This window comes from Hirundo rustica, chromosome 1 (assembly GCF_015227805.2).
Source record: "Hirundo rustica isolate bHirRus1 chromosome 1, bHirRus1.pri.v3, whole genome shotgun sequence".
NCBI lineage: Eukaryota > Metazoa > Chordata > Aves > Passeriformes > Hirundinidae > Hirundo > Hirundo rustica.
In genome coordinates, this window is record NC_053450.1 from 131337093 (window position 1) to 131355224 (window position 18132).

The 18132-nt window shown below is 42.3% G+C and overlaps 1 protein-coding gene across 9 annotated transcripts in view; it reads right to left on the reverse strand.

The window, feature by feature from the left end:
* Window positions 1–18132, reverse strand: part of DYNC1I1 (dynein cytoplasmic 1 intermediate chain 1) — a 188242-nt gene that overhangs the window by 40746 nt on the left and 129364 nt on the right. For all 9 annotated transcript variants that reach the window (XM_040072622.1, XM_040072601.1, XM_040072612.1 and 6 more), the window contains 3 exons: window positions 7880–8026; window positions 3613–3726; window positions 696–829 (listed from right to left, as the gene is read on the reverse strand). In XM_040072622.1, coding sequence (XP_039928556.1) covers window positions 696–829; window positions 3613–3726; window positions 7880–8026 — 395 coding nt within the window. The remainder of the gene's footprint in view (window positions 1–695; window positions 830–3612; window positions 3727–7879; window positions 8027–18132) is intronic.

Consider the following 18132-nt stretch of genomic DNA (forward strand, 5'->3'; position numbering starts at 1 on the left):
GTTTTCAGGGTGCAAAACAATGAACTTGCAGTATCAAACTACATCCTGAGTCATGTTATGCATGACCACTGCATGTGAGAGAGCACAGGATTCTCTAGAACACACATGGCACACTGTGATTGCATCCATGTTATTAAAGGAACCAGCCTCATGGTGGCTTTTCTCTGATTTGTCCCTGTGGAGATTTAAGATGGAGCAAGAATGGTAAAATAAAGCAGATTACCATCTGATATTGGTTTAAGCCTGATTAGTCTGCAACAGAAGTGACTCCTAGGGCCTCATTCAACCTGTGCAGACATAGACACCTGCATTTCAGCCAGGTATATAAACCTGTATACAGCTATGTAAACTCTCATCATCTCATCTCATCTCATCTCATCTATGGGTGAGAAAGAAGCATTTCTGAGGGCGCAGTCATCTTCTCTTCAGGCACATGACTGGAAAAGGTAAACAAAGTCAATCTAAGAGTAATCACTGGTCCCCACCAGCTACCCAGGGAGCCTGGGGTAACTGTCCCAGTGTAACTGGCTGTAGCACAGAAGCTCAGAGTTGGCCACTCCTGTGTTGGTCACATGAGCGGTACAGACATTGTTGATCCAAGAGAAACCAACATTGAACACTCTCCACACACACTTGGCTATCTCTCACCAACACCGCTACACAATGTTGTATAAGTACAAAATGCTGAACTTCACCTTCCATGACGACAGGCTGTGTAGACTGTTCCCTCTTCACTGCCAACGACAAAGTTATTGACATCTCCGGTTGGGAAAGCCATTCCTGTGACCGCCACTGGTTTGGACTTATTGTATACCAGCTCCATGCTCTCCTACCAAAACAGGTTTTAGTTATTATGCTGGGATCCTCCTTTTGTTACTCCGGGTTGTGTTTTTTATTACTGATTTCTAAATATTACAGGGGGTAGCAGGAGAGGAAGATGAAATCATTTGACTCAGTCGCAGGACTTTGGTTTCTACATAAGACATTGTGAGAAGATGCAATGTCACAAACCAGGATGCTCCTGCCATCCCCAGTGCTGTCTGTCACACATATGAGACTGGTAGGAAGGCACTGGTCTTTTCTGTGTCATCTTAAATCAGCCAGAGATGACAGGTGAGACTTTAAAATCTAATGGGGCAGAAACTAAAGATAATACCTTAATGGTTACATTTGCCAGCCTCAGGCTTTAATAAACCATGCAATACCCTTCTATTTACATTCTGGAAATCAGTTGTCAGGAAGCACATGTAATATTGTGCGCATGTGAGGCATTTATTGCGCTGTGTCATTTGTCACTTTGCAGAACAAAATTAAAAAGTTGGGGTCCTGTCACTACCACCATTCTAAGCATTGCTTTTCAGGGATTTTCTGAGGTAACCGTAAACACTCCCTCTAGACTCCACCATCAAGCTACAAACCAGCAGGAATGTTTTCTGTTTTAATTTGGTAGCTACATTTTAAAGTAAATCAGCAGGCCCATTTTTGCAATTGCAAATGCAATCACCATACAAGTTAGTGGCTGTTGCAAGATGTGTACATTTTGAGCAGATCTTGCACAACTTTTTAGTTTTTCAGCCTAAATGGTGTAACCCAAGAATCCACAAAAAGCCTGAATGATTTCACCATTTTCATTTTAGCTATTTAAGTGGTTATGTTCTCTGTGTTTAAAAAGTCCATGCTATCGTTCTTCTAGGGCCAAAGCCTGTAGGGTTTTTCTCAAAAGGGCTTTTTTGCTGGAAAGAAAGTGGGTATCCCTGTGAGAGGAGAGCAATGCAAATCCACAGAGAAATACTTCTGCTTGGTTTATACTTTTCTTTGAAATAAATTTGGTTCTGTTATAAAGGCAAAACAAGGCACGGAAAATGCATTGGGAGACCACCCCATATTTCTGTAAACATGTGAGTGAGAGATAGAAGTTCTGTTAATATGGGAGAGAGAACATATATTTTTGTTAAAACCTTCTGGGATGAGGTCATCATTTAGTGTCTCTGCAGAGACATGACCATATACTGTGGTGGACTCTCTGCTCCCAGCACCCACACCATGACTGTACGCAAGTGCTCTGGATCTGTGTCCTTGGAAAGTTTCAGACTGACACACATCAGCAACACTTTACTCCTCCCAGTTTAAAGCTATGGTGTGCAGTGCCTTTCTTTTCTAGATCACCATGAGCTGTGTGCCAAATTTCACTGTAATGTGGGGTGTGTTCCCATCCTTATTGAGAGCCAGTTTTGGAGCAGGGAAATTCCATTTGAGTGATGAGGTACTGGAACTCAGATGTCCACAGATCTGTGCTTTAGATTTTAGTATTCCAGTAATATGCAGGGGTGGGATTCATCTTCTTGATGCTTAGGTGAGGACCTGTGGAAGGGATTAGGGTGCTTGAACATAGATGCCTGGGCCATTTCATATGCCTCCATTTCTACTGCAGAAGAGTATTGATTTCTTGTAGTCCCAGGGCACAACTACCAGCCCCACCCTGTTGCCTTACATAAGCAACGTGGTGGAACTTTGAAGCTGGCCTCACTTTGAGTAGAGGAGTAGATGTGATGACTTCCAGAATGTTCTTCCACCGTAAGATAAGATAGTTCCATGTCCCAGGGTGGGTATCTGAAAGGGCTTTTCACACTTGGATGGGATGAGTCATGCTCCAGAAGTACCAGCCTTACTCTACCTCAACTGTACAGAAAATTTCTAACTTAGACTTGATACATCAACTTTTAGATGGCTGAGGTTAGGATAGAGGAGTCCCGCCTCTTGTGTCAACACTGAAAAGCAAATAATTTGATGGTAATCGCACATTAGTGCATGATTAATGGAATCATTATAGGGAGTTTCTAAGCAGCATTTTGAAACAATATCAGATCACACGATGCTTAGTAAAAATGATATTAATTTTTTTTTCTAAGAAATTGTGTATAAAAATGAGTGATGGAATAGAAAATGTACTTCTTCAGAAGATAAAACTTAAAAGATACTTTCTGTACACCTTTTTCAGCATTGGATTCTTTGTTTAGTTTCCATTATTATAATCACTAGTGGTTTGGGCAATTTTCCTGTGTTTCTTTTCATTTCTGATACAAAGGAGAAGGAAGGAGGGGAACAGACAATAGTAGCAAACATTCCAGAGGGGGAGAATTAATTCTAAAACTTTTGATTTGCATTGTTTGTTCCTTTGGCTACTGAAGGCTGCCAGCAAAGTTAGTGTCTGAGTTTCTGACTGTGTGCCTTGGAAACCTGCAGTGCCTAGGGTGTGTTCAGCAGCAGTGCAATCTAGTCCATATTTGTTAAACAATGCTGTAGAATAAGAGCAATTTATACCACAGGCGACTTCTGTAATTACCATGCTTTAAAACGGACTATTTCATTTTCACTTGAAACTGACCTATGTATTAACGTATTACAATAATTACATGATTTGTGGTAAAGGAAATGGGGTTTGGCTCTTAGCAGAGACAGCTGGAAGCAAGCTTTACTCTTTCAAGTGCATCCATTGGTTTTAGTTTGTATAGGATGGGAGATTTGGGCTTTTAGGAGCTATGTTCCACTACACAGGTTTCCTGCTCTACCAAAGACAGTTTTCCCCCCATGTGTAGGTGAAAACAAACCCACCTGTGGAGTTGAGAGCATGTCCAGGCTCCAGGAGCACATTTTGCCATCCGTAGAGACAGTAATAAGATTGTGTGCATTCTGTGTTCCAACTACATTCACACAATACACAGGATGCTGAAAACACAGAACACTGGAAGTCAGAGAGCCATTCTTATGTTTTCACAAACAAATTTCTAATGTCTTATATGTTATTTTAAAGAATGATTAAGTAGTCACACAATGCCTGGAAAATATAAGACTCAGCTTTTGCCAGATAGGAGTTGTTTTGTTTGGGTTTTTGTGTTAATTTTTCATTTAAATTTTAAGAAGTATGTTGTGGAGGTGGAAATGTTTTCAAAGTTTCATTTTCCTCGTAATAAAACAGCCCAGCTGAGTAATGCTGTGAAAATACTGAATTATGTGGATGAGATTTCACCCACAGGGACATGTATCATTCTACTGATGGCTTTTGACACTGAAAATAACCAGCAGAAAGAGGAAAACTGTCCAAACAGAATCAAAATGAAAACTTTATTGAAGAAAACAGCTGCATAAAACTTGAACTCTGTCAGAATTTGGCTTGCATGCTAAATATTTGCAAATGTACTCCAGCTGAAGAACTCATATGAACAAGCCCATCAACATTCTTCAGCATTGGCCAATACACCTTTTAAAATCTGTCATTTTAAGTGGGCAGTGACTAAATTTAGGGTGTTACACCTGGTTCATCATAGTGCAGTCATTCCATGGAGGATGAATTCCAGTTAGTATGCATAATGAAACTTGGCCTATTCCTTTTCCAAGGAACCTGGTAACATTTTGAACCTAAAGTGTCATCTGATATCTGATGGTGACATATGAGGGATGGGTCAAGTTCACGATGTCCAGAGTGAAAAGTCAGTCAGACTGAACGATAAGGTTTAACTTCCTTTGACCAGTTCGAGTGATATGCAAAATTAAAGGTTAGACATATACAAAGGCAAGCAAAGAAAAATTTAATTTCTCTGCTGGATTTGCCAATAAATAGAAGACCTGCATCTCCAGAAAGGAAAAAAAAAAATTCTCTAATATTTTGCTTAATTAAAGAAAATTAGGACCAACTTACAAGCGGTCCCTAGATAGCTTCTAAGCCAACTCCATGTAGTGTTAGGAATATAGCATTTGGTCCTGCTGAAAGGAATGGCAGAACTGCCACTTACATCAAGATCCATCTGCAGGTCACCTACCCAGTCAGTGGGGAATGGCAGAAATCCTCAGAGCTCTGGCTCACGCTCAAGTTTGATACCTGAGCGGGCCCAGTAAATGTCCCCTCTCCAAGAGCAAAAGGCGCAGCACCTGTACAAACAGTGTTTGTGCCCACACTGAGATGGACTAAGCAGTTGCTGCCGAAATAATAACTTGTGCTTGGAGGCAACGTGTACGCACCAGTAAGTCACAAGGTCTGTTTGATGCCATTTTTTTTTCTTTCTCTCAAGATTGTCAGTCACCTGTTTTCTCCCAGATCATCAAATGGACCCCAAGTGGTCCCTCACAGGTGTTTCACAATATTACCTTCATATCACGGCCCTTCTTGCTGCTTAGTGTCAGCTAATGACCCCAGTGCTGAACATGATCACTGCATACTGACATGTGAAATAACCATAGACCAATTTTTTTCATGGACTTTTGACCTCCAGTAGTCCAAACAGACAGAGTGGGTGGGAGGAAGCTACAGCAAGCTGCGGAATATCCAGAATATTTAGTGGAGGGGAAAGAGTGAGCCATGTCTTTCCAGCAGCACCTCAGTGTGTCAGGCCTGGCTTTAATCAGGGCTACCAGCCATCAATTTCATGCACAATAAAACTCATGGCAGAAATGAAAAGATGTAAGGAAAGCGAACGAAAAGGAGAATCAACTGCATGTAACAGAAAGTCTAAACAGGCTCCTTCCTTTCAAAGCGTTGCTGCCAGATTGCTTTTATTTATCTTGGAAATGAAATCATCATGCAAAAAGGTTTTGTCTTAATTAAAATTTCCTGTTGTCCCAAGTGCAGATGTGTGGTGGGTGTGAAAGGAAATTAGTGAGTAAGCTGTGGGTAGAATTCTCTTTCCTGGTGAATCCAGGCAGTAATAAGTGATACTAAATTTCAGGAAGGTTTAAGTCAGGGAAAACAACACAATCTATCTGTTTCAAATAAACAAAGCAAGAGAAAGGAAAGAGAAAAATCCTTTTTTCACATATAGCAAGAGTTCGAATTTAAAAAAGACTATTCAGCTCACGTATCTAGCAGTACAAAAAGTAACATCGCTAATGTAATGTTGTCTTAATTTAATTTTTTTCTTGGCAGCAAAGATTCAAGCCAGCCTTTTGCAACCGAGACCTCATTTACAATTTATGTAAGTAATTCCTACGTATGAATATAAAGTAAGCGACTCTTATTGTAAAGTCTGAGCATTCCTTAAAACATCATGCTTCCTCGTGTTAGACTGTGTAAACACTTATTTATAACCAATTCATGACAGCTCATAAAGTGCCCATCCACAACTGAAAGTAATTTATTTATATTTTTCAGATGCAAAACATTACATATTGTTCTATTGCAATAATAAAACTGCTTTAATATATAATTCCAGGAGGTACAATTTTGCCTTAAATGATTTTTGAGTGTAAACAAATTACTTCCCATTAATCTTTGCTTTTCCACTAGATTTTGAGTCCCAGTTGTTCAGTTTTCAGTGACAGTCAGCTTCCTGCCACTAGTTTTCTGGTCTGCTACATCTCTAAATTGCACCTCCACAAGACACTGTTTCTTTTCATGCAGATTGAACAACATTACTGGCAACAAAATGAGCAAAAACATTAGGGAAATGAAAAGCAATGTTGAAGTTGCAACCCATGGCACAGATCATTAGATAATTACATCAACATTCATGATAGTGGAAAGTTACAGAACAATATTTGTATTGCCTGGCCCACTAAGCATGTCTGTGCACACCTGTAATTTTTAACATAAGAGACTTGCAATAATAATACTGGCCCCATACTGAATCTTTAGCAGTAATTCCCATAGCATGGCTTCTGGAGTTGTCTTTTAACTCCAGGGATTATGTTGTCACAGTCAACTGAAAGCTGAACCTTGATCTGCAAATTCCAAACATTAGACTCACAGAACTGTAAAAGCTGGAGCTGCAGAAGTACTATCACTTTGTCTGTTCCTTCACTCTGCTAGAACAAGATTATTATCTTATCTCTCTGAGTGCTTTGTTGAGTTCAGTTCCTTGTGTTACAGAACATTTGTGTTTTTCTCCACTCTGATATAATACTTTTGCATTTTTCTCCTTCTTTCTACTTTCCACTCAGAAATTGCCCTAAGCCCACTCCCAAGATGATCTACTCCACCTTCCATCTCTCCGGAAGAGTCTGCCCAAGCCCAGACTCTGAAGGAGGAGAGCTCAAGAAGGCAGAAGATGTACATGCAGGATGGACTGGATGTCAGTGCCAGGGCAGAGTGAGGACACTTTAGCAGGCAACCCGGGCTTGTCTCTTCCTCCAGCACAATATGAGGAATTTGTGGTGCAAGAGACTGTCTTATCACAGCATTACTGTGACATTTGTGTTACTGCTCTGCCCATTTATCTTCTAGACATCACTAGAGCCCACTGCCACCATCATTAATTATCGGCAAGAACTTGTGTGTGTCAGCAAAATGCTCTCCTGCATCATTGTATTGAAACAAACTCTTCCTCAGTGTGCAAACTCAGCCCTGTGGCCCTGTCTGGAACAGACGACCGTGGCAGGGATTTGCATATTGCTTATTAGAAAACAGAAGCAAATCGCCCCACTCTTTCCAAGGGCACCAGTGTCTACTTATAGTAATCCACTATGAGACCCTCATGGGTGCCTCATCTGGTTCAAAGGAGAAAATTGCATACACCAAGGCAATGACTCAAATCGCCTGCCACGTTGGACTGAGAGACATAGAGCCTCCACAGTGGAGTCTGGCTCTCTTTACAGTGGGGACATGAATTACAGAGCCACTGTGCTGGCACATAGGTGCCTCACTCAAGCGTTGTACTCAATCATGCCTTCTTCCTTGGAAAGGAGAATAATGTCCTGGCTTGGTTGTACAACGTGTGATGATTAAACACTTACAAGAGGTGGTTGTTCATGTCTTATATCTACGTTTTCCCCTTCAAGGGCCATACTTCTGGTTTCATCTGTGTGGCAACTAGAGTGTAAATACAACTAGGCAGCTGCCTTTCCCTGCTGACCATCTCCTCTAAGGAAAGAAGGTGATTTTTATCCTTACCGTGTGAGCAGCAGCAGATAAGGGTGTTCTCTGAACCGGAGTGCGCCTGTGACTGCGATTATCCCACAAGACAATTTGGCCAGAGTACGTTCCACCGACAACCAGGTTCGGGTGAAAGCGGGCAAAACAGACTGACATTACAGAGGACTGGAGGAAAAGAGGTAGAGAAGAGAGGGGTTAAAATGGTCAGCCAACTTCAATTCTCACCCTGGGGAATCATACTGCAATTAGCGTTTTGTATTTTAGGAATCACTGTATGAACTTTATTCATACTCCTTGCACACCAGTAATTTTTCTAAAGCCAACAGGACACATGCAAAGAACTAACTTTGACCCTAAAATGTGTTGTTCCATTGGTCCTAGGGAAAATACAGGATGAGTCTGAGTCAGTTTTATGATGCTAAAAACCTGAGATAAGCTCTCCATGACAGTATTGGTAAAGTCCTTAATTTCATTTCTAGAAGTGAGAACTTCAACTAACCAGATGCCAACCGAACAGAGAATGGCATCCTGGCCCATGAAATCCCATCAGGGAAAGCCCTTCCCTTGTTTCTCCTCTGACTTTTAACTCAGGCAGTTTGAGGCGAGTCTGTGAAAGACCCTCTGAAGTCCACCTCAAGGTGTGCTGTTTTGAGAGCATCAGCTGACAAACTGTGTCTCATTGTTCGATTGATGACTGATTCCTCTACTACCAAAGTCTTCTAAGAACAAAGGGATCCACACTTTACACTGTTTAAGCAGAATTGAGTTTTTCCTCATGCTAATGGCAGCTAATAATCCTTGTATCTTTTCTTTATCTGGAGATGCTTAAGAGCCAGATTGGTGTGATGGGTACCCTGGCTACCTGATAGAGTGCCCCACAAGCCAGTATGGAGATTGTTATCTATCCCAACTACCATTTTTCAATGTCTTTAAAATACCTTTGATGGCTCAAGTCCTCAAGGGAACAGTCCTCAGACTTAAAAGCTACAGCCAAGAGCAAGAAGCAGTAACTCCTTCAAGTCTTCCATGCTCTCCTTAAATAATTATTTCCCATTCTTATATCATTGGTCCTGGGTTTTATGTCTTCCTTTTATGCAAGTCTTTTTTTATATTTTAATGAATGGATATTTAAAAGTGTTGGTATTCCTATCTGGGAACACACTTTACTCAATGACAAAGGGTTAATTAAAGGACCATATTACATTTGCATAAAAAGCATGGCAGACATTTATGTAAACTTTGTTGAATTAGGAACACTGGAGCTGCCGAGCTGAACTAGACCCAGTGTCTACCTAGGTAATGGCCCTGTCTCTGGGAGAAGTGGATGGGGTTGTAAAACCTTTGACAGGGGCAGATGTGTTGCCTCCTTTTCTTACTGCTCCTCATGATGATTTCTAGTGGCTAGAGACTGATTTGAGCTGCCAAGAGACTTGAAGCCCCTTCTGATATGGCTAGAATTAATTATGTTGACTCTTGATGCCTAGAATAAATTATGATAACTCTTGATGACTATAACTAGGTTAATAAGAATAAAGCAAAATGGAAAGTTTAAACAGTTTTTGAATTCATGTGGCTGCCTGCTAGTGTGGTGGTGCAAGAATTGTTTTATTAAGTTATTAAGTTATTTTTGTATGTTTTATAAGTTTTTTGTAATGGTTCATTCCACTGTGTACCCCCCTGTGTTCTGTAATGGTTTCCCCCCTATGAGTTAGTTATATAACCAGACGTTTTATGTCAATCATTCCTCCCCTGCACCTCTCCCTGTCAATCCCCCCTCTGTCCTCGTGGTCGGCCTGTGTGTCACTTTGGGACCCTTCCCTGGCTTCTGGAAAGATCCAGGAGAGGCGTTGAGTGATAGGCTGGTGCCCGGGGAATCCCCTCCTACCCTCCTGTGATTTGTTAATGGTTCAGAAGTTGACACCCCCTGTTACACCCCCTTGTTTCCCGGTTGGCTGACCCATTGTCACCACCCCTGGATCCTCCCCCGTTTATAAGTGGCCACAAGGCTTTGATCTGAGCTCTCTCTGGGCAGCAAGGGTCCAAGGCAGAGCTCCTTGCTGGACTCCCCTTAATAAACTACCTTTCACCCTGCTCAGAGAGAGTTGACCCTTTTTCCGTCACCGCAGTCGTGATGCCATCAGGTCCATCCACCGGTGTGGGGAACCAAAAACCCACCGGGAGGAGGTTACTCGCCCTGCCTGTAACCCCAACTGATCCACGCTGCCGCAGTGCAGAACTGAGCTAGCCTGTGGTCAACGCCTGCTAGGCGTGAGGGACACTGCGACATGATAGCAATTATTTAAAGCCAGATTAAGTGAATTTAATAGACAAGCTCATGGCATACAGCAGTATATTTAACACTGGGGGTTTTAGACCTAATAAGATAATCAAGACAATGCAAAAAGATGCCATTACTTTTTTTCTTCCCCACTTTCTCTGGATCCTTGTGGCTGTTCACTTGACATCATTACACCTTCTCCTCTTGACTAATGCTTCTGCATATATTTCTCTAATGCTATTTTTTCTGGCACCTAGTGTTCTGGCACCTGGATGACTAGTGTAATAAATGCCTATTTTAGTCCATATCTAAGTGCTTGAACTCAGCAATTCCATTATAGTCAGTCATAGCAATGAGACGTAGCTTCCAAACAACATTTCCAAAGGACCTAGCTTTACAGAAAAGAAACTCCACCCCTAAGGAACAGGATGTAGATACTATTAAAAGGGGTTTAAAACTCAGCTACACCACAGCTGCCATCCAGTTTTCACAGATCCCCCCTACTTTATAATTAAAATGACCTTACAGCACATGTTCTACATTTTATCTCTTTGTTTAATGGCTTTGTGAGTTGTTTTAATCAACCCTTCTCATTCCTTATAACTAAGCTGACAGATATTCTTACATGAAGTGAAATAGCCAGATGATTTTAAAATAGTACAGCTTCACCACTGTGTACACCCCACAGCAGCTACAAGGCTCCATATGTATTTTAAGAAACCCCAATTCAAACAGCCATTCCACAACAAAGTTCCCAAGTTTGTCCCAAACAAACTTGGGAGACTCTGAAGCAGGGCAAAGAAGCCAAGTGGACTGTGTATTTTTAAAAGCTCTGCTTTCATGGTTAGCATGTTTTTGCATTTAGAATGCCAGAATACAGTTGAGTGGTCAAGATATAAAATGCTAAAGTGTGTTTTTCATAAAGTTCAAAAATAACCTATAGACATGACATGGGCTTGAGCTCTCTGCGCTGCTTCTAGTTTTACATCTCACTCCAAAGCAGCTTGCAGTCTTCAAAAGGTGAAATGTTCACATCCTTTTAATTATGTCAGCATTATTTTTCTATCCAATAAAAAATTCTGTCAAATATTAGAATTTAACAATTTAAGAACTCCATTCCATAGCACTTAATTTAGTGATTATTTTCTTAAAATTAATGGCAGTACTCGGATGAATAAGGGCTGCAAGATCAAGCCCATTCATTTAACAACTTGAAAAGCATTCATTTCTTAGTCTTAATGGGAGAGAGTGGCTGACAGGTCTCCAGTCTGTCTGAGCAGCTCTGTGCTCAAGGACAGCAGCAGAAACCATTCCCTCTAAGCCTCTTCTGCCCCCAGGCTGCCTCTTGTTTGCCTGTTCGAGTAGTCTTGCTCCTCTGAAACAGCTTTGCCACTGACTTCAAAGGGGGAGGAACCAACACATGGTCAGGTTTTTAAAATAACAGCATATCCTTGGTTGCACTTCCACCACACCCTTCTAGGGAAATCTCATGACACTTTTCAATAGCAATGGTAAAGCTTCCCAGTTCTTCAGTTAGGGATATTTTATATTGCATGTGCTTAGTTGCCTGTTGCAGAGGACAAAAGCCGCTAGTTTCACAGTATATGGCAACAGCGTATAAATAAATGTAGTAGGAATCATTCAGAAGGCAATTCCACAGGGAGTTTAGTGTTCATAGTAGAAAAGCAGCATTGAAGGCTAGGACATTCCCAGCATTGTATTTTTATGGGTGCTGCAAAGCATCTGTCTGAGCAACTGTTGGGACCCACAAGAGACAGGCAAAATCATAGTGTCTGGTCATCCGCATTTCTCTGAATTGCACTGTGCAGTGAATCACTTCAGTATTTACTTCAGCTTAATGCTCAGGTATTTTCTCCCTCTGTGCAAATACAGCCTACTGGATTTTGCTTTTTCTGTCTCTCCTTAGCTTTCTTGGTGGCCTTACTAAAGTATAATATTATTTCTGGTGCTTCTGGTGTGATGATCTTCCACCCAGATGTTGTACTCTTCGTGGGGCCACAATACTGGTGCTGCTGCCTTAACCCCTGTGCATGCTCTGCCTCTCTGCGGAGCTGAGCAGATACTTCCAAGGGCCAGAGGAGCAAACCTGAGTTAGTTCCATGTGGGAGCATTGCCCAAGCATAAGAGAGAGCTCAGGCTGGTAAACCTGGGGATTTTGCCTGGCAAACAGGCAATCCTGGTTCTCAAATGCTAAAGCTTCTGCTCCCAGCTGCTGCAAGAACCACGCTGAAAACATAATTAAGAAATAAAACATAAGATATCCGTGCTCTTGTTACAGCAAAGAGAGGGCTGGGCCTCACAAGCAGAAGTGTTGTCCAGTCCTTGGAGAGGTCTGCAGTTGTTAGGAGGAAGGCAGCAGCCTTTGCCTCCTGCCTTGGTGGGGGGGGGCAGGTCAGGCCACCTCATCCCATGGGGAGGAACACTGTGGAGCCACCTCTGCCTCCCTGCTCCTTCCCTCCCTCCCTCCCCACTAAAGCACTGATCCAAACAGGCCCCCAGCCCTCTTCAAGTGGCTGGCAAAGCTGGTTTTTATTTTAGAAGCTTAATACAGCCCAGATTTGGATTAATGATGGCATATCCCGTCAACCACAGGTACACGTGCTTGGGACAGACAGTCATTTAGCTTCTCCCTGCTGAGAAGCCTGACCTCAGTACCCACATCTGATGTGTGTAAGGCCCTGGAGACTCGGCTGTCTCTGCTCATGTCCATACGCTCGGATGGCGCTCTGCCCAGCCACCAGTCAAACAAGTTCACAAAGACCTGGGTGCTAAATAATAATAACTCTCAATAGGCAGTGACTACTGCCTTCAGCCAGACCTCTTCTGCAGGAAACCACCCCCGGAGCCAGCACTGCCATACTGGTGCCATATGCCTACGCCTGACACCAGATGTATCTCAAAAACAATACTTTGTCAGTGGGAAGAAGCAAGTCGAGGAGTTCACAGGGATTTCTAGGCTCCAGACCAGGTTATACTGCAGCAGGCTCTCAGGAAACTCCTGGGTGGATTTTCTAGCTGAGCACATGCATGTGAAAAGGCACGACCATTAGTGGCATGCTGCTGTGGGTCACTCTGACACGGACAACTGCGGGCAATGAAATCAACTGCAGCTGAGATAACAGAATCACAGAATCACAGAATATGCTGAGTTGGAAGGGACCCATCAGGATCATCGCGTCCAACTCCTCCACAGGACCCATTAAGAATCACTATGTGCTGAGAGCCTTGTCCAAACACTTCTTGAACTCTGTCAGGCTTGATGCTGTAACACCTTCCTGAGGAAGCTTGTTCCAGTGCTCAACCACCCTTTGAGTGAAAAAACTTCCCCTGATATCCAACATATATTGCTCCTGATGCAGCTTCATGCCATTTCCTTGAGTCCTGTCACTGGTCATCACAGAGAAGAGATCAGTAGCTGTCCCTCCTCTACCCCTCATAAAGAAGTTGTAACTGCAGTGAGGTCTCCCCTCAGTCTCCTCTTCTCCAGGCTGAACAGACCAAGTGACCTCAGCCACTCCTCATACAGCTTCCCCTCCAGACCCTTCAGCATCCTCATGGCTCTCCTTTGGACACTCTCTAACAGTTTAATGTCTTTCTATATTGTGGCACCCAAAGCTGCACACAATATTCAAGGTGAGGCTGCTCCAGTGCAGAGCAGAGTGGGACAATGCCCTCCCTTGCCCAGCTGGCCATGCTGTGCCTGATGAACCCCAGGACATAGGTGGCCCTCTAGCTGAAGTGGCAGATCCTTTTCCATGCTTGAGGGACTGAGAGCAGAGGGATAAATCTGTGGTAGTGCTCCTTAGCTAAAACCGTGAAAAGGTGCCATACTCATAGTCCTTCATCCACAGGAACTGAAGAACAGGGACTGAACCTCTGATCACTTATGTCTGCCCTCCTGAGGAATAAATAAATAAAGAGAATTTAAGAAGTACACGTGCAGAAGGCCAGAGGTACAGATGCAACTTGCTCCTAACCTTTTGTTCTCCGTCCTGCTCATCAAGAGCAGATTTACAGAGTCTAAGCACTCACAGTCCCTCTGAGAGCTGCCCAGCCTTCGTCTGACTAGGCAATCAGGCAATCATTTCATTTCTGCATTGCTGTGCACACATATATCTGGCCCCCTACATCATAGGGATGATATACTTCAACTGCGAATGTAGATTAAAAACATCATCTAGAAATAAAACAGCAAATTATTAAATAAAGCCCTGAATTATTAAATAAAGCCCCTTTTTTGTGATCGGTCATGGACTGAGAGTATGGAAAGTAGCAGTGTCAGATCTGAATGTTTTCTCTGGTTTAGGGACCTTTCTATGGTTTTGCACCACAAAAGGTGAGAGATATCTTGAAAGAGGCAACTTTAGGGGGACTTTGCTCTGGCTACCGAGATTCCTGGTATTGTACGCTGAACCTGTGTTCCTTCCCAGAGTCCTGTTTATCCTGTTATTGTGAATTTGGATATTTCTGTGTTTCATATAACTGTCTAAATATAATTAGTAGTAATAAGAAAAGAGCAGAGAGAATAGCAACAGAATTACTGCTGGCTTTGAAATTAAATTTCAAAAGGAAGTTAAAACATGATTTATGTGTAGAAAAACCTTAATCAAAGAGGTAACCTCTTAATTCTAAAAGCTTCAAATTCCAAGACTTCTGTACTGCTCCTCTCCAACTGTCTTCCTATTAAACCATGAAATAACATCTGAAAGATTTTGTGCTAGAGATTATTTGTGGTATCATAAAAATTCATCCCTACTAAAAATAAAATAAAAGCAGTTGACATCCCTCATATATTAAAAAAAAATAAAATAAAACCAAACAAACACTTCTTCAAACCAAATGTCAGAACTCTGTTTAATTAAAAAAAGGAAGTTTATACTTGGTTATGGTGTGTGTCGACATCTACCCCTTTGATTTACAAGAGTATGGACTGCAAAGAACAGATTGCTTTATTCAAGAGAAAGAAAGGAGGGAGGAGGCCCAGTGTGACAGGAAAGAGTGTAGGCTATATTAACTTCAGTGCTTGTTAAAACATGAAAGATTAATGGTAGAAAGGGAGGGAAGAATTGTGAATGTCTCCAGTTTAGGATCTTCAGAAATGTTTTGGGATTCTAAGAATGTCTCACCAGACCACATGAAAGTTGCACAGAGAGACTCAGCCACACGACTGCTCTCAATCCAAAGCTGGTATTGCTCCACTTACACCATCAAACCAATGGAGCTGAAATGTAGCCACAAATTAAATTTATTTTTATTGAAAAAGTACTAAGTCCTTAAAAATAAGGAAAAGAGTATATCAGGAAACACAGCATTTCTAAGCCGAGTTTACAGGGTAGGTAGCTCTGACATCTAACCTCAGTGCTGACATCTGAGTATTGCAGTACAATCAGAGCACTCTGCCCAAGTCTGCAGAAAGGCAATATCCAGCCTTATGACTTCATTTTAAATAGAGCAGAAAGCTGGAGCTTTCTGCTTTCATCTCTGTAACTGTAGGTTCAGCCCATGTAACAACAAGAGAAAAATAATGTGGAAAAAAGTCCACAAGCTCCCTTTGCAAAAGAGAATCTACACTTGAGCCCTTCTGCAAAGTGCATTTGCTGTTATTATTAATTCAGCAGTGTCATGGTGACTCAGAAAAGCAGCAAAACTGCTTGCTGTATTTCAAATGCAGATAATCCTGATACTTCTCAAATTTAATATGGGGGAGATCCTGCATGCCTTTATCCATGACCAAGCAATCGATTCAGTAACCTTGAATTACTGCACCCACATGCAAGCCTGCGAATACAGTCTTTGCTGAGCATCATACTGTCTTTGTTAGACAGACAATGAGATGATTAAAGCCTGGAGAAATAAGGAGTAATTTCATAACAGCAGCACATCAAAATAAGGTTTTCTTTACACCCGACTACTTGGGATGCTAAGTACACAGATATGTTTGTTTTCTCTGATTAGGACCTGGTTGCTTATCAGATCTCAGGGTCAAACAATTAATGTCCATGTGCCTGCATGCTGGAGAAGCAAGCACTTCCTTGGTTTGTCTATTTTATTTAGGTCATGATACTCTACAGTTACTCATGAGCACTCTTAATTGTTTTGATTAAAGTATTGACAAGCTTGAAGTGTTGGGGCTACACCAGCCTTTCAGACCTGGAACCTGAGGGCATGTGTCTGTGAGTGGGGTGCAGAGACCTTCTGCCGTCCCCACTCATTCCACAGGCTGGCCACGATTTGGAGCAGCTGGGAAGTGCCAGCTTGAGCATGGCAGTCTGGCATGCAGCTTGCATGCAGCAGGGCTCACAGGTTTCAGCTCAGCATTAGCCAAAGGCTTCTGGACCAGAGCTGCTATACCTGTAGGGTCATGGTGTCACTGCCTGCCACCACTGCTAACTATAGCTGCAAGTGGCACATAGACTGCTTTATTGTGAAGGGTTTGTAACAAAGTCCCTACTAAAACATCTCAATCTGATGAAGGCCTCTAGAGTTAAGCAAAGCATCAAAGCATCACCTGAAAAATTACTAGGTGCAGTGGTTAGAAATGCCAGATAAGCATCTTATGTTAAGCACTAAAAATGAAATCAGATCTAGAGAGGCACATACTCAAAACATCATGCAAACCAAAGCCTTCTGTATGTATTGAGGTTAGCCAACTTCTAAAAAATCTCTGAAGGTGAAGCCACTTCTGTCTAGCAATTACCTGGGGAACCTGGCTGTGAGAGACAAATCCAGGAATTTTGGTCACTCTTTCTGAATTACTTCTGCATATTATTTCTCTGCTATTATCTGATATAAAACATAGGTGTAGACTTGGCCGTCAGCCCCATGCTCATAAAGTGCACAGCTATTTGTCTCAAGACTTAAGCTTCTTAATGCTGCACACTTCTCCAGGCAGAATCTCCTTCTGGAGAACCAGGACCAGGCCTCAGAGTGAGGCTTAAGAGTCCCTATCCAGAGATGTTCCCGTCTAACACTATGCAAAAGTAGAAGAGATCCCTCAGAGATTAAGGTTAGGCTGGGATTTCGGTGTCCTGGACTCTTCTCGCAGTGAAAGCACAACAGATAATCACTTGATGGCAAGTTCTGGAAATACCAGAGTCAGGCTTTAGAGAGCCCACAGAGATAGCAAATTCCAGATCTGGAGAACAGGAATAGAAACACAAGTTATTCTCATGCTGTGGTGATGGTTTTGTGGTTTCTATGGCAGCAGTTCCTCAAACCAATGCATTTGATCAACCAAACTATGTGAAGCCACAGATGAATTAGAAACCAGTACAGATGCTGCAAGAACAATTATCTACAACTCAGCCTGTGTAGCTGGCTGTAGCAGTCACAGCTGTTTGTAAGACAGTCACAGATAAATCTCAAGTGTAGCACTGAGTCCAGACCCCCACAAGAAATGCAAAGGCCATGAGAACCGAGGCACAGTTAGGAGATTGAACATACTGAACCAAGAACACTTTAAAGCCCCGGATGAGTAAAGAACTTACTTAAGTCCATCTTTTCTCAGAAGTCTATGAACTTAATTGTAATTAATTCTAAGTTCTCCATTATTTTAATGACTCAAAAGCCTGCTCACAGCCATGCAAATTGGGAAGTGCTTTCCTAAACAAACAATTTTTAAATTCAAGCCTTCTGAAAGCAAAGGACTTCCATTCTGTGAGGAAAGAAGGACACCCTGCTGTTCAGATGGTCCTGGGAAGACTCTGTAGACTTAGAGACAGTCTCAACCCAGCAGACTTGTACCTTGATATCAGAGACAGGGAAAGGAAAACGAGTATGACGTGTCAGAGACAGACTCACTGAAGTGCCAATGTTGGGAGGCAGATATAGAGATTGTGTAGTCCACCCCTTGGTCAGAACAGGACCAGCTGGAGCAGATTGTTGATGTCTCCTTTTGACTATCTCCATGGATGGGGACCCCATCACCAGCTCGGGTTGAGTTTCTCATCAACCAACACCCCCAAGTCCTTCC